Source organism: Volvox carteri, assembly GCF_000143455.1.
Source record: "Volvox carteri f. nagariensis unplaced genomic scaffold VOLCAscaffold_20, whole genome shotgun sequence".
Lineage (NCBI taxonomy): Eukaryota > Viridiplantae > Chlorophyta > Chlorophyceae > Chlamydomonadales > Volvocaceae > Volvox > Volvox carteri.
In genome coordinates, this window is record NW_003307563.1 from 1,150,887 (window position 1) to 1,172,341 (window position 21,455).

General features: G+C 61.8%; 1 protein-coding gene across 1 annotated transcript; it reads left to right on the top strand.

The window, feature by feature from the left end:
* Positions 1-494: 494 nt before the first annotated feature.
* On the top strand, positions 495-21,174 carry VOLCADRAFT_91284 (uncharacterized protein; the record flags this gene model as incomplete). The annotated part of the gene is made up of 25 exons (XM_002950719.1): positions 495-560; positions 850-1,098; positions 1,879-2,564; positions 3,021-5,609; positions 5,702-5,863; positions 5,961-6,006; positions 6,229-6,287; positions 6,835-7,330; positions 7,994-8,161; positions 8,399-8,561; positions 9,082-9,420; positions 10,082-10,233; positions 10,638-10,694; positions 11,023-11,859; positions 12,235-13,371; positions 13,459-13,461; positions 14,000-14,106; positions 15,375-15,411; positions 15,834-15,865; positions 17,027-17,577; positions 17,672-18,037; positions 18,091-19,229; positions 19,399-19,882; positions 20,742-20,821; positions 20,863-21,174. 25 exons carry the CDS (start codon positions 495-497, stop codon positions 21,172-21,174), a joined length of 10,317 nt encoding a protein of 3,438 aa, XP_002950765.1.
* Positions 21,175-21,455: the final 281 nt, after the last annotated feature.

Genomic DNA, 21,455 nt, shown 5'->3' on the forward strand with positions numbered 1-21,455 from the left:
CTGTTGCTTTTGCGATGTCGGCTGCTCGTCAATGTATGACGCTTTAAGTGAACCAAATTAAGGAAATGGGGCGGGCATACAAAATGCTGCAAATAAACGTGTACGCAATTGATGAGGCGGGTATTTAAATTAGTTGTAAAAGGGGAAATCGTCTTCTCCTTGCAAAGTGCCATGCAAAAGTACGGGCGTGTTATGGAAACCGTCAAACCGAAGCAAATCCTGCTAGCTGTTACATAAAGAATAACATCATTTGATGGATCAGAAAGTGATTATACCTGCCGCTCGACAGGAGCACTAAGCTCCTTTCCAACGGTGTCGCAGTGTGTTCTCGGCCCCTTGCAGTTTATCTATCAGCCGATTATGATCGTAATACTAGATGTATGCACAGTACAGAACTTCACTGGCTTAGTTCTTTTTAGCTGTTGATACACAGGTGCAACGCTGTGTCCTGCTGGCCGCCGCGTTAGCCCAGCTGTTGGGCGTATACCTTCAGGATGATGCATTCAGCAGCTGAGACATACTTGCTAAAGAAATTTGAACAATTTCGGCAAAGAAAGGAGGTGGGCGGGGCGGATGTTTCTCCGGGTGTAGCTGCGGTAAACAACTTGTTTCGAGGGCCGCCGGCCTATTCCAGCCGGATTCCCACATCTCGGCTTTGAGGAGAAACAATCACCAGGATCCCCGCTCGAAGATGGGCTCATTTGCATATCATGTCTGTCGGTGACTCGACCTTCGCGACCCTCAAAATCGTAGCTTGTTGCCTGCTTCCAGAACAATTTCATACGACATATGCACATATTCTCTCTGCTTTTGACACCCGTCCTGCGCTTTGACACCTTTCATTCGCAGGAAGCCGCGGCGGCCAGGCGGCAAGCCGCAGCACAGCAGGTCCGCCAGAGCCTGGCTTCCAAGCTGCCGCCCTCCCTGGCATTAGCCCTTGGCACGGGAAATAGTACGATATCGTTGCCCGCGCGGGGTAGCCACGTGGCACCTGGGTCGCGGGCCAGCAGCGTGGAGAGGGCCGACAGCACCGCGGCTGCCGCCGCGCCCGCGGATGCCACGCCGGCGGGAGAGACGGCCAAAGACCGTGCTCTTCGGGTAAGGACCGATACCAGAGGGAAGGAACCGGCGTTGAGACCTTGTGCATTTTGCTTCCCCCTTGCTTTTCGGACGCACAATCCGGACGCGTCCCCATTCCGGAATAATCACCTTTGGTGATCCCAGCCGCTCAGCGCACTGTGCTGCACCATATGCCAGCTGTAATATATGCCAGCGCACGTTCCCGCGTCAGCGCATGCAGCTGTGTATGTGTGTCTGTATGTGTATACGGCTCGGGGGAACCAGGGAGTGTGGTGTACGGGAGCTGTCGTCCTAGTCGAGCGGTATTGGCGAGAAACAGCTAAACACTATGGCTTTGGCACAACCACAATCTATCCACAGCTGCAACTTCGCAAGTAGACAATAGCCGGCACCTGGTATCTGAGCACACGCCCCGTCTCTGCATTTCTACCCGCTGCTAGCCATTCAGCAATTTGAAAGGATTGGCATCGCCCGTCCCTTAGGCCTGCAGGCCCCGTGCTATGGACGGATGTGGGCGGGTGAGGCGCCTTCACAGGCCCCTATGGGTTTTGTGTTTTAGCACCTTTTTAGCCTAAATAGCCAGAGAGGGTTTTGCGCCGTTATTCTCACGTACACCTGCATGGCCAGGCCCACACTTTCACACGCACATATACACACGCACTCGCGCGTGCTCGCAGGCTACGGAAGCCACTTTTCCCCGCTAGGTGTAAGTAAAGCACGCTGCCTTTTTTGCTGCGCAACTTCTCTAGCTGGATTCCCATTGCGTGTTGATGTTGCTCATGGTTGTCCCCCCTGTAGGCTCTCCGGCTACAGAAACAAAGGACAGAAGCCGCGGAAGCGGGCGAGCAAGTCGGCAGCGGTGCAGCTGCAGCTGCCCCCGCGACCACGTCGATCACAGGCCGCAAGCTGCCTAGCGCGGCGAGGAGGAACGCGGGGGCCGGCGGACCGCCGCCCACGCCGCTACACACCCCGGCAGCGTCCGAGCCCGAGCCTGCGCCCGTGGGCTATGTGCCCATCAGTCGGCAGCGCGGCGGCAGTGCCAGCGGCGGAAGCGGCGGCGGCGGTTCAGTTCCTGCTGCCGCCGCCGCTGCTGGCGGCGGCGGTGCGGTGCCCACAGCACCCAGCGCCAAGGCGTCATCCGCTCCACCCGGATACAAACCCCCGGCACCTGCGGGGTTCAAGCCTCCGGTGCCCGGAGGCTTTAAGCCCCCCGTGCCGGCTGGCTTTAAGCCCCCTGGCCCACCGGGCTTCAAACCCCCTGTTCCCACGAGCCTCCCGAGGCCATTAGGACACGCGGGATTCAAACCACCGGTTCCAGCGGGATTTAAAATGCCCATGTCAGGTGGCGGCAGCGGTGCTACCGGCGGCGGCGCGGGCGCGTCGCTGGCGGGGAATAAGCGTCCGGTGCCGGAGCCGCCGCCGCCATCCTCGTCGTCGTATGGGTCAGACGACGAGGACGACTACGATCCGTCGGCTTTGCACGGGTGCGGCTGTACGGCGGCTGCCGCCGCAGCCGCGGTCAGGGATGTCTGTCTCGGACATGGCGGTCCGGGCATGGTGTGCCCTTTAGCAAGGCGGATTTGTCCAGGGGCCGTGCAGGGTAGTGCATGTACGAGAGGCAGCTGCAGTAGCATGGGCGGCGATGTTCTTGGCCACAGCGGCAGCTGCAGCAATCACGGCCACAGCGTTGACGGTACTGTTTTTGGCCTTACGTCTGCTGACGGCGGGAGTCGAATTGCCAGAAGCAGAATGCATGTTGAAAGCTGGCATTACGGTGCCTTTCGCGGCGGCATTGGCGACGGCAGTTGTGGAGATGGGGATGGGGATAGCGACTGCGAAGCCAGCGGCTACAACGGTGGCGGCGGCGGCGGCGGAACCGGCAGCGCTGGCGGAGGATTAGGGCAGCAGCGGCTGCGCTGTTCGTACGATGGTAGTGCCAGGAATTGCATGGACACCATTCCACAGTACGACGGCGCTGACGATGCGATGCATGATGGTACGGGTGGCGACGGTCCCGACGCCGGACTGGCCAGTGCCGCCACGGCAGCCGGCGCAGGGCTGACGGTGCCGCTGATCCTTAGCGACCCCGTCGTCGCGACCGCCGCAGCTCTGGGCGCTTTGAGCGGCCTACCGCTGGGTACGGACGGCTTGGGAGTGCTTGGCGGCGGCGACGGTGTAGCGGCGGGCGTGCCGGGGTGCGATGCACTGCTAGTTCCTGCCGTACCGGCGGTGTCGCCGGAGGAGGCGCAATCAGCGCTGGCGGAGGCGACGGCGGCGCTCGTGCAGGCGACGGCGGCGCTGGCAGAAGCCACGGCGGCGCTGGCGGAGGCTACCTCTACGTCACCTGTGCCATTGCCTATGCCGTGCTTGACGGACGCCAACGGCTTGCCGGTCCTGTCGGATACCAACGGCCTGCCGCCATGCCTTGGGGATCCCAACGCCGGGTCTTTCATGGCAGGTGTCGACGGCTCGGCGGTGTGGGGGGTCATACCGTTCGCGGCGCCGTTCGCACCCATCGCTCTAGATGACGGTACCGCCGCCTTTGCGGCGCTGAGTGCCTCCGCCGCGGCAGGCGGCGACGGTGCCGTTGCCGGTGTTGCTGCGACAGCGGCCGCTGGTGCCGCCAGCGTCGGCGTTGGGGCCCTCGTCCCCGATGGCTTCGATCCTATGCTACCATCGCTACAGCAGCTACAGCCTCTACCTTCGCTTGACAATTCGGCAGCTACATCCGACTTTGGACTGCAAACCTTCCTTAGCGGGGTGCCCTTTGCACTCCCCGATGCTGCTAATACAGCAGCGGCGGCGGCGGCGGATACAGCAGCCTTGACGTCGTCAACGGGTAATACTGCCGTCGGCGGCGGCGCCGCCGCCGCCGCCGCCACGGCCGGCAGCGCGGCGGCAGCTGGCGCTAACGCAGCTCCCGGGTCAGCGACGGCCATGGACTTCTCGGTCATTGCGGCGTTGACCATGGCGGACGGCTCGGAGCTTGAAGCAGCGGCGGCGTTGACCTTTGATGACGACGGCGACGACTTGGACGCGTCGTTTCATGCCCTCATACAGTCCGACGACGAGCTTTGTGAGGACAACGAGCTAGCGGTCCGAGCCCCGGGACCCGGCCTTTGGCTACCAGCAGGCATTGGACCTGGAACGGCCTCGCCCGGAGGCTTGCTACCGCCGCCTCAACAACAAGCACATCAGCATCCGGATCAGCAGCAGCAGCAGGGCCAAATACTTGAGGTCCTGCACCAGCGGCAGCCGAGCATGCGGCCTGGGCCAATGGAGTGGGCTCCTGGGCAGCCGCATTCCCCACCGCCGCCGGCCCCGCAGCAGCAGCAGCAGCAGCAGCCGCAGGGGTCCGGGCGTCATGGAGCCAGCGGCAGCGCCATGCAGCTCTCAGGGGCATGCTACGGACTCGATGATGATGATAATGATGATGTTGATGATGATGATCAGCCGCATGCGATGGCGATATGTGGGATCAATGAGGGGCACGCACGAGCACAGCTGCATCAAGAGCGACGACAGAAGCAACAACAACAGCAACAACAAGAAGGGCAGCAGCAGCAAGGGCAGCAGCACGAACGAGGAGGACAACGAAAGCCGCAGCAACTTGGACAGCAACATGGACAGCAACATGGACAGCAACATGGGCCGCGAGTGCAGGAGAGTAGGGCCCAGTTACGTGCAGTGAAGCTGGAACCGGCAGCAGAGGATGCCGCCGCGGGTCGACGGCCGCCGCCGCCACCGCCGCCACCGTTGCCGAGGCAGCCGCAGCACCACCACCAGCGACATATGGCGCAACGGGAGCAACAGCAGCAGCGGCGGCAACAGCAGCCGCAGCAGCGGCAAGAGGCAGCAGCAACACCTTCACATCAGAAACAGCACCAGCTGCAGCAGCAGATGCAGGCCCAGCCTAAGCAGCAGCAGATGCAGCTAGGTAAGGTACAGGAGAGCACAAGTGCATCTGTGCACGGCTGCGGCGGTGGCGGCGGCAACGGTGGCGTCCAGGCGGGCAGGGTGCAACCCCCACATGCCGCGCCGCCGCCACCGCCGTCGCCCAACACGCCAGGACTGGGAGAGCCGTCCGGCCAGCGGGCACGCCAGGTCACCCTCCCCGCCGCCCAGGCGGACGAGAACGAGGATGACGGAGAGGAGGGTTGCATCAGCAAGACTTGTACGGTGAAGGCCCGCGGTAACGCGGGTGGCAGCGGGACTGTGATCCGTGTAAAGCTCGGGCCGTACCGGGCGACGGCGACGGCGGTGCCTCCGCCGCCTCTACCATTGCCACCTCCCCCGGGTTCTAACCTCACGCCGAGGGTCAATTCTGCGGTTTCGCCGCCACAGACCATTCCACCTCCGCCGCCTCCCAGGCCGCGTGCACTTTCGTCCCTGCCGCTCATGCCAGCCAGAAGCACGGGCTTCGGTGTGCCGGAGTCGTCGCCATTCGCAGGGGGTAACGGTGCCGGCGGCAGCGGTGGTGGCGGCGGTGGCGGTGGCGGCAGTCCCGTAAGGGGGCGGCCCGCCCGCGGGTCAGTCGGCGGCCCGTCCGTTGCATCGCCGTGCGCGTCTTTAGGCGAAGGTGAATCCGGCTCGTCTTCTGGTACGGCATCCTCGGAATCAGATATGGACTACAGATCCAGGTCCAGGTCCAGATCACCTGGTGCAAGTACGGGCCGTACGTGGGGACTGCGTGGCGGTGCCCCGCCGCAGCGGCGGCGGTCCCTCTCGCGGTCGCGATCTCGATCTCCTCCGTACCACCTGAAGCGGCGCAACTCACGGTCCCGTGGGTCGCGATCTCCAACTCGAGGGAGGGGCAGCGGCGGCCGCGTCGCACGATCTCCGTCCCGCTCCAGGTCTCGCTCTCGGTCCTGGTCGCCCAGAGCGGCAGCGGGCCGCAGAGGTGGCGCACGCTCGCCGCCGCCGCCGGTGAGTTACTACCGCGGTGGTGGTGGTGGTGGTGGTGGTAATGGTGCTGATCCTGGCAAACGCGGCGGGCGCCGGCGCCGGCGGCGTCAGCGCGGTGGCAGGCGCCGCGGGCAACAGGGTTATGCGCATGCTCAGGCAGCGGCTGGGCCGCCAGGTAATACAGCAATGGCGGCGCCAGCAGCGGCGGCGGCGGCGGCGGCGGCGGCACCGCCGCTGCTACAGCTGGCAGCTCCTGGGGCCGGCGGCAACGGCAGTGGCGCTGGCAACACCTCCCCGGAGGGGTAAGTCGCAACATCGTGCGCAACATGTGTTCATGCAGTCCCATGGGTTTCACGAAGCAAGGAAGCTGTCTGGCTAGACACAGCCGCCATGGACAGGGTATCTGGCTAGACAGCCTACGGGTGCGTGCCAGTTGGGCCCGGATGGTGTGTGTGTATGTGTGTCGGTGTGTCGGTGAGCGCCCCGGACATCCCGGACATCAACATACTTGTTACCGCAGGTCGTCAAGGGTTCATCATTAGGCTTATTAGGGCGTAATTCATTCGTCCAATCGCCACAGTGCTTCGGAGCGACTGATTGGAACATAAAGGGGCTGTTTCCGGTGCTGCTCTTTGGCGCTGACAAACAAACGAGCTCCTGTCGCACTATTGCCCGAGTGTTATGATGATGATGGAGAGGTGGACACGCCAATCCTATATATAGCCGGTGTGTAGTCTGGTTTCCGCTGCAAACACGGTCGTGTAGCCGTGACCTGCTGAGGGCCCGAAGCAACATAACAATCCCTTCCTCTTCCCCCATGTTTTCCACCTGGCTGCGCTCGTGCTGTAGGTCGGCTACACGGCCTTTGCCTCCACCTCCACCCCCATCGGACAATCGCGGCTCCGGCGGCGGCAGCAGCGGCGCCGGTAGCGGCATCGGCGGCGGCGGCGGCGGCGGCGGAGCCGCCGCCACCCAGCCAGCTGGCGGGTTCGCTACCGCGGCCCAGCATCATCGGGACATGGATCGACGGCAGGACCGCAATCGCGACCGCGACCGCGAGCGCGGCGACCCACGGGACAGGGATCGTGACCGGGATCGTAGTGCGGTTCGTGAGTGGGACGCGCAGGGTCAGCGAGGGGGCGGAGGGCCCCGCGCATGCGACCGATCGGATGGGCGGGACCGAGACCGGGAGAGGGAGCGCAGCTTCGGTGGCAGCGGCGGCGGCGGCGGCGGCGGCGGCAGCGATACGCGGTCACTGGAGCTCGCGTGTACTTTGTTCGTTGGGGACCTGCCGCACGGCATCAGCGTGGCGGAGCTGCGGAACGTGTTCGCCACGTACTCCAAGGTGGGAACGGGCTTGAGGTGGGAACGGGCTTGAGGTGGGAACGGGCTTGAGGTGGGAACGGGCTTGAGGTGGGAACGGGCTTGAGGTGGGAACGGGCTTGAGGTGGGAACGGGCTTGAGGTGGGAACGGGCTTGCGGTGGGAACGGGCTTGAGGTGGGAACGGGCTTGAGGTGGGAACGGGCTTGAGGTGGGAACGGGCTTGCGGTGGGAACGGGCTTGAGGTGGGAACGGGCTTGAGGTGGGAACGGGCTTGAGGTGGGAACGGGCTTGCGGTGGGAACGGGCTTGAGGTGGGAACGGGCTTGAGGTGGGAACGGGCTTGAGGTGGGAGCTGCGTTTGGCGGTGCGTGCGCGGGGTTTGCGATCTTTGGGACTGCAAGGGAGGACGGGAACTGGCTGTGGGTGTGTACGCAGTGTAAGCCTTCTCTGGTTTTCCTTTGCGCCGTTCGGTGTGAGGGATTGGTGTGGGGCTGGTAAGGAGGGAAATGCCAGCCGGCATTTCCCATTTTCTACAAGTCAGTGCGTTTTCTCCAAAAATTGCGATATGCGATATAACTGGCATTGAACCAGGACACCGGAGCTCGATGTTCGTGTTAATTTTCCTCGTTCTTAGTCCTCCTGCTCGCATCCTGAAATGCTAAGATGTACTTTTCCGCGACTGTAGGAGGTGGTCAATGCCAGACTGGTTTCGGGGCAGTTGTACGGCTTCGTAAGATTCTCCAGCCCTGAGGCCGCTACTGCAGTGCTGGACTTGTCCCGCAGCATGGGCGTGGAAGCGGGCGGCCATAGACTGACGGTGGCTAGGGCACAGGGCTCGCTTCCGGATTGGAAGGTGGGTGGTTGGAACTTGGTTGTGCTCTCTGGAGAGGAAGGTTTTATGTTCGGGTTAAGGGTGGGAAGGCGCCCGGGGCAGCGAGTTGGTGCGAGGAAAGCTGTGAAAGTCATTGTTGCTCGGCTTTTATGTGCTCTGGCAGAGAGGAGGAATTAGGAGAACCTGCCATTGTGATTAGGAATTTGCGCCACACACAATGAGCTCTCGCAATATACCCCTTTTCACCTGGCCCTGCAGAAGACGGGTCCATCCCAGCAGCGTCGCGACTACACCGTATCGGAGGGTTATGGAGTGCCGTTCGACTTCCCGCCCATCGCTATTGCACCAGGCCCGATGCGGATGCCGATGAGGCAGCCACCGATGTTTGGCATGTTTGGCATGGGCTCGCCGATGGCATCAGGTCATCGTGTGACACGCCACGTTTTGGAGTATGATGACTTGTAGTTAGATGTGCTAAGGATGGGTGAGGGCAAAGGTTACGTGCCGCTCCGAAGCCGAAGTTTTGGAAGGGCTCTGGTAGCTTTCTTAGAAAAGAGAAAAATGCTTACGTACGTATCTCTCAAGTGGTCATGCTTTTTACCTATATAGCAGGCAGGAAGGCAGAACGTGAAATTTGAGTTACAGTTAGCGAATGGAGGTTTTGGAGCTGGATCATGGTGTAGGGGGGTATGGTTAGGGCTCAGACCGTTTTCTCAATTATCTTTTCTGATTTGTCCTCTTTTTTCCTAGAGATTGGATGTAGAAGAGGTCTTTGCATGCTGTAGGGTGGCGATTTGGCCCAGTTCTTCTGCGAGATACCTAAACCAAGCATACACACCTTTGCAGGCATCTTACCTAGAAAATGCACAGGGATTATTATGTAAACGCATAAGGATGACGCTGAGGGCTCTCGTTTGGGGCGCGCGCACACAAACGAATAGGAATGACAAAGGCTCTGGAGCTTTCTGGGGCGGCCGATTTTGACGATGTACCGACTCCTGCGTCGAGCTCATGCGGCTGCGTCGAACTGCAGCTGCTTGTACCGGGCCCAGCCGTTGGCCTCGTGAATTTGGGGAACACATGCTTTTTCAATTCCGCGATCCAGTTACTCTTAGCCTGTCCGCAACTCAATAAAGCTGCAACACCAATTTGGGGGCAGGCGGGGACCAAGTCTGGGCTCCCGGGCGGCACTGGAGGGGGATCGTCGCCGGGCAAGCCGGGAGTGCTTGGCCGCGGGCCGCTGGGCTTTGCTCTCCAGCAGGCATTCATCAACGCCAACGGTAGGCATTCGGCATCGTGGTGCTTGCGCTTTCAGTGTCAACAGGGGCCACGGAGCGTGATCAGCCCTTTGCCCTTTGGGTTACCCCACACAGCCTGGCTGCGCATCCAAGGCCACACAAAGTACCTCCAGTAACCCCAACCAAGGGCACCGCATATGGCAGAGCTGTCCGAGAGGAGGAAACGCGTTTTCCATCTCGTCCACACAAGTCTCACCTCCGTCACGTCCTCCCGCACTGGTTACCTGACCGTCGGCAGTCCATTTTTTGCACTGCATTTCGCAGGCAGTGAAGATGAGCGCCTTCCCTTCCGATTAAGCTCCTCACTTCCACACAGCGTGCAGCTCGCGCACCCGTCCTTGCAGTCTTCTAGCATCTTCTTGTTTTTCCCGCACCGGGTCACTCCTTGCTGGAACCCTGTGGGCGCATCCCACAAGATTTCGACAACCCTCGCTGGGGCCTACCATGGTCCGGTCATGCACCGGCATGTAGACCCCTGCATCCAGCCTCAACCTCCACCTGCACCTCAAAGCCGCCTTACCTAAATCCTCTTGCCCGGCAGCTAACACTACAAACCTATAGCCCAGCTTGGGAGCTGAAACTCACTCAGCCCACCTCAGTCCAATGCCATCCGCACACACACTCACACTCACACACCCCGCAGGCCTACATGGCCGGGGCACCCTGGGACTCTCCTCACAGCCCAACAATGCCCATCACAACCACGGTCACCACCACGCCCAGCACGGCAACAAGGGCGCATACAATCCGCAGGCGCTGCTAGCTGCGGTGTGCCGTGTGGCGCCCCAGTTCAAGGTGCGTGTCTGAAAGGTGACTCCGTCCCGTCCGTGACCGTCTGTCTTTACGGAGGCCGAGTTGCGACCGTTGCATATATATCGCCCATGGCATCAACTTAATGGCCATAAGAACCAGGTCACAGCCATGTGTGTTTACGCGGAAACGTGTCTCGCTTTGCTTTGCTTTTAAACTGGAATCCGGCTCCTTACATGATAAACCCCATTTCATTCCTGCTACTGCAAAACCCAAATTTCCGCTATCTCACCTAAAATTCACACAGAATCAATTCCAAGGCCAAAAAGTTAACACCTATTTCCCCCCGGTGCGATCCCCGGGTCGATTGTGTTTTTCACCGCGCGCGCGCACGCGCGCGTGCATGCGTGTGTCTGTCTTTGCAAACCGTCAACTGTCAACTTCTGCAGGGCCGCCAGCAGCACGATAGCCATGAGCTGTTGCGGCTGCTCCTGGACGGTTTGCAGGTGGGTTGGGTTGAACTGGGGCTCCTGGGTACCAGGATTGTTCTGCGCTTCGGCGACGTGGACCTTGGCGGTAGGATGCTATGTGCTACGGTGCGGGGCGGATGGAAGTGAAGGTCTGCTGGATTACGATGGGGTACGATGGGGTCCTGGGTTGAAGGGCTCTGTGCATGTATGGCACAGCCAACGTCAGTTGGGTATCTTGCCGCACCCTACCCTCCAGTCGTCCTCGGAACGCGGTTGGCACGGTTGGCTCGTCGTAAGCTGTGTGCTCTGGCCTACCCTGGCCTACCCTGACCCACCCTTGGTTTGTCCGTTTGGGGTTCACTAGGAGGAAGAGAAGCGCGCCATGGAAATGACCCGCCGCCGACCCGGCAAGGATCCCGCCTCGCCGGGGGCGGCGACGGCGGCGGTGGCGACGGATTCGTCAGCTCCATCACCACCCGCTGCCGGCGGTGGCGGCGGTGCGGCTGGTGCAGGCAGTGACGTTTACGGTGCGGCCGCCGATGATTCATCCTCCGTCGTTGCCAGTCTGTTTGGCGGAGAGCTCGCCAGCTGCATCCGTTGCAACACCTGCGGCCACACCTCCGTGTCGTCCGAGTCGTTTTATGACCTCTCCCTGCCGATTCCTGATGACCTGCCGGCCTTGGACGAACGGGAGCTCAAGGCGCTGGGCGCAGCAGCAGCAACGGCTGCGGCTGCAGCAGCAGCGGCCGGACAACATCAGGCAGGGGGCTCTGCCGCGGTTGTTGCCGCCGCAGCAACAGCAACAGCGGGGAAGGGCAGGAAGCTTAGCAAGAGAGAGAAGCGCGAGCTGGAGAGAAAGGAGAAGAAGGCTAAGGAGGCGGCGGCTAAGGCGGCGGTGGGAGCGCAGAAGGGCGGTAGGGAGGCCGCTGGGAAAGTGAAGGGCAAGGGAAGGGGGGCAGGAAAGGCCCAGACAGAGGAGGGCCCGGACCCAGAAGAGGTTGCGGAGGCGGAGGCAGAGGACTCAAAGAAGCAGCAGGAGGAGCGGCTGCTGGAGAAGCAGGATGTGGGCGGCGGCAAGACGCTGGCAGGCAAGGGGAAGGGCCCTGCCGGCAGGGTCCCGGCGGCTGAGAAAGCGGCGACGGCAGCGGTCGCGACGGCTGCGGCGGCGGAGGGTGGGGACAAGAAGAAGCTGAGCCAAAAGGTAGGGCGGAGTTGCGAGCTGGTGCCGCAACCTTCCGGAGCTATGAAGCTGCTGTTGACAACCTTGCCTGTGACGGCAATGAGGAGGTTGAGAGCGGGATGATGATGATGATGATGATGATGATGATGATGATGTTGGCCATCCTTAACCACCGGCGCAGCTTATCTTATCTTATCTTACCTTATCTGATCTGATCCGATTCGATCTGATCTGACCTGACCAGAAGGCTTGAAGGTCTCCGCCCACAACCCCGCCTGCCCATGCCCATGCCCATGTCCATGCACGATCCATAATTCCTCCCTTCGGACCAGATCCATCGGGTTGCCCCCCTACCTCGCGCACTTCTCTAATCGTCCCCCAATCGCAACCTTCAAGATGAGGACGTTTCACATCCTCATAAATCCCCAAATCCTCACTTCTGCATATGCAGTTGATATATCTACCAATTCATGCTTCTCTTCATATCTTTCTTACACCCATATCCCCACGTGGGCTCTTTTTATCATGTCGCTGTCCCGTCGCCACCCAAAGCAACTCCGGAAATTGGAGAAGGAGCAGCGCAAGTTGAAAATCGTGGCCAAGCGGCAGGCCAAGAGGGCCGACAAAGTCAAGGCAGCGGCCGGCGGGCTGGAACCAGAGTCGGGGGATGAGGGCTCTGAAGCCGCCGCTGCCGAGCCATCATCGCCGACCAGCAGCCATACGGCTGGCGGGTCGCAGGTGGAGCCAGCGGCAGCTGAGGACGCGGCGTCGGTGTCGGCGGTGGCCGCAAATGGCTTGAATCAAACCCTGGTGGCAGATGATGACGACGGAGACCTCAGAGTCGCTCAGATCATGTCCGAGCCCCTGGAGCCAGCCCGCGCCCGCGTCGCTACCGAAACGCTCGAGAGCACGGAAGATGCCGCCGCTGCCGCCGCTGCGAAGACCCCTCACCGTCTCAAGACGGTTGCTTCGGACAAGGGGGCTGCCGGGCCGCCTCCTGTGGATGGGACAGAGCCGGCTGGTACGGATGCCCTGTCTCAGTCGGTTTCGCCCGCTGGGGGGATTGCACTGCCCGCTGAGTCCCCACGGCACGGGAACCTGCCGGCGGATATACAGACAGGGCGACAGACAGAGCTGCAGGCGGGGTCTCAAGCCGAACTTCACGCTGAGATAGGAGCGCAGCTCCAAGCTGAGATGGAAGCCGGGATACAGAACGAGTCGCAGGTAGACCCGGTAGAGTCGTTGCCCGAATCGACTAGGCAAGAGCTAGAGGAACGGGCGCCGTTTGGGGCGGAGGATTCAGTGCGGGAGCAGACCCTGCCATCATCGCCACTGCCATTGCAGCCGCTTCGGCCTCCTAGGGTGTTGGACGTCGGTGCCTGCCTGGCCGCTTTCTTCGCCGTGGAGAGTGTGTCCTGGGAGTGCCCTCGCGAGCGAGCAGAGGCGCTGGATGCCGCCGCTTCCGCCTCCGCGGGACACTCCGTTGCCGGCAGCGTGGCGGCCACGCCGCTTACGCCGACACTCCGCAAGCAGGTGTGTGTGTCTGTCTGTGTGTCACGCCGACACTCCGCAAGCAGGTGTGTGTCTGTCTGTGTGTGTGTCACGCCGACACTCCGCAAGCAGGTGTGTGTCTGTCTGTGTGTCTGTTTAATTTATCTGAGCAGCAATACAGGAACATGTCGGTATGTGTATGCGTGTGTGTCTCTTGAGTGTATATGTCTGTGCGTCTGTGTGTCTGTGTCTGTATGTTATGGAGGTGGGTGATCCACCGCCGCGGTGACTCCGCCATCCCCCCGTCAGGTCGCTCTTTTGCTTCGTGCATGTTTCGTAAATAGCCCCGGCGCGACGGCCCCGGGGCCCTAGCATGGTGCTTATTGCCCTGGGCGTTGCGCATTCAAGTCCGCCGGGGGGGGGGTGGGAAGGGTCGGCACGGGTGGGAAAGACACCTCTCCTATCCTTGCAGGATGCCCTGCCCTTGATCCTCGAGGATCCTGCAGCTGATCACCTCAATTGATTGAAGGTCGGGACGTACATTACTTACAGCGCGACTGCTGCAAGTCATTTAATTACTGCAAAAGTGCTGCTGCTTTAGTATCCTCTTCTTCCACACGTGTATATAATTTGTATCTCGTCGTGTTTATCTCCCCCGCCCCTGCCGCAGGTTTCTTGGAGTCCGGGGGCGCCGGAGGTGTTCCTGGTGCCGGGCAGTGCGGAGCAGCGGGGGACGGACCTGGGGGAGGCGCTGCGGGGCAACGCGCCGTTCTTCAGGTGGGCTTTTTCGACATCTTATTTACCGCCTTTGGGGGTTTCTCTTTTGCTGGCTCCGTGCCGCCCCCCAGCCCAGCCCCAAGAGCCCTGCCATCAAAGGGAACTCAACATATTGTTGTTACAGAGTGGATGGCTTCTGGCCCATGCATACATATATACCCGGGATCGATACCCATTAGGGTCAAAGTCCTTCCGATGGTGGAAGGTATTGCGCCCCTAGTTGATGGACGGTGGTGACCTGGGATAAAGTTAACCTGCGAGCCGACCAGGAATAGAGTTGCGCCGCTGTCGACCCGGCAGATTCCGTTGGATGCTGGTGGTGGGTGCGGAACCTGAGCGATCCACTGAGAAGTTGACTAGGGTGACTGGATGAGGGTGCCCCGAAATACCGGGGAAGGCAGGGTTTCGCAGGGTAGCTGCCACGGACGAAGATACACCCCCCTGTTTCACACATCATATATAACCGGGCTCCTATGCGAGCGTCGGGCTTCCTGATGGCAGGGCTTGGTGCTGGGCTGGCTTGAAGAATGGCTTGAAGATAGGCACCGGATGGTGGGGAGCTTGGAGGGTCAAACGAATAAAACGTGCGGCTCAGCTCGGGAGCGTGGAGAGGGGCGGAGAGGGGCGGCTTTCCAGGGAGGGCCTGGGGGCAGTGGCCGGCGAACGGGACATGGGACTTTGCTCTGCAGTGTGTCTGGCTGGCTGGGGCCGCTGGGGCTTGTAGCGGTGGTTACGCGGTGGAGAGTTGTAGGAGCTGGAGGCTGGTAATGGGGGGTAGTATATATTGCGGCTGGCCGACCTGCCGCAGCCAGGGTGGGTGGATGTGGGCGGGTAGGTGTGTCCCATGCGTCGCACGCAACTACTTGCGCCTCTGCTAGTACACACGGGGGGCCAAACAGTGGCCTGCTGGGTTTTTTTCGACGCGACACCCTTCAGTCAGTCTGCCCCGGAAGCCCCGGGGTTCACCGGGAGGTGTTTACACATGTCGGTTCTACGATTAGCCGTACGTGTCGTAGTAGAAGACAAGGAAAAAAGCTAGGTTTGGACGTGATGTGCGCTTTGGGTGTTGTTTTGCATATATATGGGCGCTCTGGTTTCCTCGCCTGATACGGCGCGCAACACATTGGGTGTCGTTTTTTAGCACGCGCAGCTCCATGGTTTGACGTCTGAGAATCCCGGGAATTAAGAATCCCGGGACAAAGCCTTGAGATGAGGACCTCGCGCGGCTGTGTTCCCCTCCCTGGACCTCCCTCACCACACTCCCACAGGCCCGCCAAAGCGCACGGTGCATCGTTCATTGTCCAGGTGGGTGTATGGGTGGGTGAGTGGGGCTCGGGCCTGAGAGATCCTATCAGTTGGAGGAGTGTGGCTTGGAATCCTTTTGGGGTTCCTTTGGCGGTGTTATCTTGTCCATCCGAACAACTCTCCCTTCGCCCTGCGGTTGCTAATTCAATGAATCAATCAGCCTGAAGCGCTTCACGGCCGCTCGGAAATCTTCATCGCCCGACTTGGGTCGTAAAAACACCCCCCCATGGTGCGTTTATCCCTTGTTTTTCAACTTCCACTTCCAACCCCACCTTCCACCTGACTCCGCCGTTAACTCATAAACTTCAAATAGGATAAAATATCTATCCTTATATTCTGGGACCATCCTGTAGTAGTGCATGATCTCAAGCTAGAAAATTACTCTCACCCCTACCCCCAAACCCAACCCCAAAACCCCACAGGCCCAATTAGACCCTTTTGAAACGGAAACGATGTACGTGCAGCTACTGCCCTTCGCCGGCTCCACGCGTGCCGCCGCGCTACTGGCAGCGGCGGCGGCTACAGCCGCCAAATCATCCTCGTCTCCTGCGGCCGCCGCCGCCGCCGCCCTGGGCGCCTCTCCCATCCCCGCCGTCCCCATGAGCCCCGTGCTGTCGACCATCCTGGGAAGCACCCCACGCAGCAGCAGCCCGCGTGGCGGCGGCGGTGGCGGTGGCGGCGGCGGCGGCGGCAGCACGTCACCGCTCCTGCCGCCGTCGCCGCGGCGGCAGCAGGAGCAGCCGCAGCCGCAGCAGCAACAGCAGCCACGCCGGCGGCAGCAGCAGCAGCAGCAGCAGGAGGACGACGCGCTTCTGGGGCCAGGGCCGTTCTCGGATCGGGGTCTGCTGCTGGCCCGTTTGGATGTGGGACTGGCCTGGCGCTGCGGTGACTCGCCCCGGGACCAGGGTCGGCGGGTGCAGGCGGCGGCGCAGCTGGTAATGGACTGTGTGGCAGATTTGATGCTGGCCCCCGGAGGCGAGTGAACCGGGGACCGGGAACCGCCAGTTAGGTCCCTGTTGGGTCCCTGTTGGGTAGTTGGGGCCTCAACTGCGATATTTCCTGTATTCCCTACATATTTTACCTTGTCGCCGTGCCATATATATGTATATGTATAGTCGTAGTTTTATGCGTTTGCCTCTTTGGGGCTTTTGTTTTTAGTTTTAGTTTCTAGTTTTCATGTTTGCTGTGGTTTGTTTGCCTTTTGACCTGCCCTCCCACGATATGACTGTTCCCGCGACCCCGGACACAGCGTAATTTAAGGTTGGCAGTGCTCAATGTGGTTGTGGCGGTGCTTGATGGTTGTTGTAATGGTGGTGGTGGTGATGGTGGTGGTGGTGGTGGTGGCCTGCTTCCTGTCTGCAGGCCTTCAGCACCTGCTGGCCGTGCTGGAGGGTGGCCTGGAACTGGCGGAAGCGACCACCTTGCAGCAGCAGCAGCAGCAGCAGCAGCAGCAGGGTAGGAGCAGCCAGTTCGGCCAGAGCTGCAGCGGCGGGAGTTGCGGAGGCGGCAAGGTGCGCTTCTCGCTGCGTGGGAAGTACCGGGCAAGCTTAGGCGCGCCATGCGACCTTTCGAGTACTACTACCCTGCCAGCGGCGAATGACGATGGCGTTTCCAGGGCGGGAGACGAAGCTAAAGTCGCACGGGACGCCGACGGGACATCGTCCACGAGCCGGGCGTCATCGGCGGCGATGCCCATCACAGTCAGCAAGAAGGGAAATGGGCCGACGGTACGGCGTCGTGCCGCCACCGGCGGTCACGAAACTTGGGAGTACCCCACCGCGTTGCGGCGGCCGGCGGAGCACCCTGCGTTCGCCCATGTGGGCGCGCGGGCCCTGTCCGGCGCCTTGACACCGCCGAACAGATCCTCCTCATCTTCATCTTCATCTTCATCCTCGTCGTCGTCGTTGGAGTCGTCGGCCTCCACATCTCCGGACATGTCGCCAGCTGACAGTGATACGGAATCTGAGCGTCGGGAGGAAGCAGTCGGCTTGCACGGACAGCGCCCACCGTCGCCGCCGCCGCCGCCGCCGGTAGCGCAGCGCGGCGCGGTGTCGCTGGCTGCGGCTGCTGCAGCGGCGGCGGCGGTATCCACTGTCACGCCTCCGTCCCCGCCTCCGCCTCCGCTGCCATCGCCGTCAGCTTTGGCAAACAGAGCCGCGATCGAGGGTGCGGATGTGCCGTGTTCATACCGAGTGGATGAGGACGACGGCCGCGTGGCCACGCCGTCCGTGACCGTAACTTCCGCTGCCGACATGGCCAGCGGAAGTGGGGACGCTGCCGCCGTCGCCGTCGCCGTCGCCGTCGCCGGGGCAGCTGGCGATGTCCCGAGCCGGGACCCCGACGGGTGCGGCATGGAAGACCCGGCGCCAAGCACCCAAGCTGATGTTGCTTTCTTGCACATGCATGGAGTTAACCTGGACCCTTCCTTGCATCCTCCCCACCACCACCATCATCAACATCATCAACATCATCAACATCATCATCATCATCACCACCATCATCATCACCATGAACACCAGCAATCCGGCGGCGCTGGGCAGAAGCCAGGGCCGCTTCTTGGCGCGGGTGGCTGCGGCAGCGGCGCCGCCACCGCGGATGCAGATGGGCTTCTTGGCGACGCCTGCGCGTTAGGACGCATCCACAGAGCCGCCGCCTCCGCCGCCGCCGCCGCCGGCGCAGCAGCACCTGTTGACGCAGACACAATGTTTGATATGGACGACCTCGCGCCACCCTCATCGTCGGCGACTGTGCATCTGATCGAGGAGTCCTTGAGTGGCCAGCAAGGCCAGCCGCCGACGACGTACGAGTTGGTATCGCCGTCGGCAGCGATTCTAAGCCTGCTTTCGCCGCCGCCACTGGATCGATCGCCGGTTCCGCCTGTGGATGGGCCGCTGCCGGCGGCAATGACATCGCCCACGCGCAGCATGCCAACGCCAGCGGCGACATCGAGTGCTCAAGACTTCGACATTGGGGGTGCCGCCGCCGCCGCCGCAGTGGCGGCCAGCAGCATGATTTCCGCCGCCATACTCCCAGCGCCGCCGGCCTGCAGAGTGTTAGACGCCGTTTCCTTCAACCCCGCGGCCGCGGCCGACACGGATGTCGATGCCGTCAAGCGTTCGGCTCCAAATGAGCTCGGCGCCTGCGGCGGCGCCTCCGTCGACGACTTGCATAATTTGGGCGACGCGCCGGGACCGCCACCTCCGCCGCTGCCACTGCAACCGCAACCACATGTCGTTTCTCCACATGATACGTCAGTGGCCTCAGAGTTCAAATCTGGAGCCGGCTCCGGATCAGGTTGTAGGAGTGACAACGTCGTACCAGCTGTACGGCATGAGACGGCGGCGGAACCTCCCGGCATTGCCATCGACAGCAGCTCACCCCGGGCCCCGGCGGGACCCACAGGGCCGACATCCTCCTCAAGCTCCTCACAACCCATCCGCATCCCGAGCAGTACGTTGTCGTCCTCGCCCTCGCCTTTCTGCACCCCGCTGTTGCCGGCGGCGGCAATCCTTGAAGGGGATAACGGGGGCGACGGCCGCCGGCTGTTGTCAGTACCGTCGGCAGTAGCGCCGACGGCACCCGGTGGCGGCAGCGCCGCCGCTACTGCCGCTGCTACCATCCCCAATGGCCGCTTGCGTTGTCGTAGCAGCAGCAGCGGCGGCGGTGGCGGCGGCGGCCTGCGCCGCAGTAGCGGCAGTAGCTTCCAACGCCAGTCGACTAAGCAGTACTGCCTTCGGCGGCCTCCTGAGGTCCTGGTACTTCACCTCAAGCGCTTCTCCGTCGACTCCCGGGGCCGACTTACCAAGATCGACAAGCATGTAAGTGAGGGGGGGGGGCCCTGCTCACGGAACAGCCAAAAACTCCCACCCGGGTCGACGAGGCCCGGATGGGGTGGTGCTACGCCGCCACCGCCGTCCATCAATTTCCCTCCCCTCCTAACCCAAGCTCCGCGCGGTCCCCCCTTACCACCTGCCACACACCTCGTAGGTTGCCTTTGACACAACGTTGGACCTCGGGCCATTCGTTGCGGCTGCGGCCGCGGCGGCTGCCGCCGCCGCCGCCTCACCTGCAGTGGTGGCGGCGCTGTCGCAGCCGCAGCCGCCGCTGTCGCCGGCGTCCAGGAGTCCGGCATGTTTATCTTTCCTTAGGGACAACGGGTACGCCGGGGCAGCGGTGCCGATGGTGCCAGCGCCAGCGACGGCGACTGCTCCGACACCAGCTTCCGCATCGTCAAAGGAGAACGGCGCCGTTGCTGCTGCCTCAGCTCAAACCCTGGGCGTCTACACAGCCTCCACCTCAGATGTCGAAACTGCCATCTCTGGCACATCAGTCAGGCAGCCTGCGGAGGCGGAGGTGGTCGCCGCCATCAGCACCCGCGTTTCGGGCGCTGCAGGTTCAACAGTTGCATGCCATCCCCTTGCCGGCCGTAGCGCTGTTTGCAACGGCGGTGAGGGGGAGCTGCTGGCCGCGGGTGAGCCGTGGGGGACCCAAGTGGCCGTGGGGGAGGGCACGCGGTGGCAAGGGCAACGACGACAAGAACACGCGCACGGACAAGAACGAGAACAGTACGCAGGCGTCGGGGTTGCGGATGGAGATGTGGATGGTCACCTGACCCAACAGCAGCCGCAGTATGCAAAGCAGGCGGAAAGGCCTCCACCAGAGCAACGGCTACAGCAGCCACAGCAGCCACAGCCACAACCGCAGCCACAACCGCAGCCGCGGTCAGCTCTGGCGGCAGCTGTTGCGCAGCAGTGCTCTGCCGCGCAGCAGCCATGCCTCTACGACTTGCTGGGCGTGGTCGAGCATTCCGGGGAGATGCGCTACGGCCATTATGTGGGTGGTTTAAACCAGTAAGGACCACGCACGATACACGATGACCGTTTGGGATTGTTTGAAGGCCGGAAGCGTGGGCTGCGAGCATGGGGTTGTGCTCCGCACAGAAATGCGCAATTCGTTCCTCAGGGGTGGATTATGTCCGGCCGTTGGTGTTGCTTGTATGCTACGGCAGATCGCAGCGGCAGCAGGTCCCCCTCATACTTGACACAAGTGCACACGGAGGCAATGGCGCTTCTGGGGGGGCCACTGGTGTATGCCTCCTGTGCATCCTGCTACACGATCTGCTACACGCCCTGCTACACGCCCTGCTACACGCCCTGCTACACGCCCTGCTACACGCCCTGCTAAACAATAGTATAAGCGTGCATGTGTGCGCCGCGTGCGCTAGTGGTTTGAGTTTTAGGCCCCACGTCTGATGTACCTGCGTGCTATGGAACAAGGGTAGCGTAGCTTTCCCCCTCGCTATACTCTTGAACCTACGTTGCAACTGCCAGTCTTGAACTTCCGCTCCTCTTGGGCCCCCGTCATCACCCCCACATCCGCCCGCATCCCAACTGCCGCCGTCGTGATGTATGTATGTATGTATGCGTGTGTGTGTGTGGTTCGGCTTTACAGGTAGCGTACGTCAAGCGTTCAAACCCTGCCGCGGGCGGTGGCCCGCAATGGTACTACGTGAGCGACACGCAAGTACGCCCCGTGGCGGAAGATCAGGTGCTGCGGGCGCAGGCGTACATCCTCATGTACGTGCGACGCCGGGAGCCGTCGTCGCTGTCGCGATCGCATTCGCTGTCGGCTGCAGAGGCGGCGGCCGCGACTGCCGTCATGGCGCCAGCGGCATCGCCGTCACACCCGTCGGGGCAGGTGTTGGATGAGCAGCGGCAGCAGCAGCGGCAACCGAATGAAGAACCGCAGTCTTCGCACTCTTAGCAGCAGCGGCACCACCGGCAGCAGCAAGCTGGCAGCATGCGACTCTTAGGCAGTGATGGCCGGGATAGTATGATACGTTGATCGGGGGTTGTAGTAAAACATACACGACGTGTTAGGGGCCCATGCAGCACATAGAGGAAGCTGGGTAGGGGGCGGTGTGAGGGGCGGTGTGGATGCCCATGCGCGCGCGTTGGGAGGCAGGGTCCGGGAAATGGCGGTGTGTTATTGAAATGGCCAGGAAGAAGGCCAGGCAGATGCCTGTCTGGTGTCTGGTGCACTGA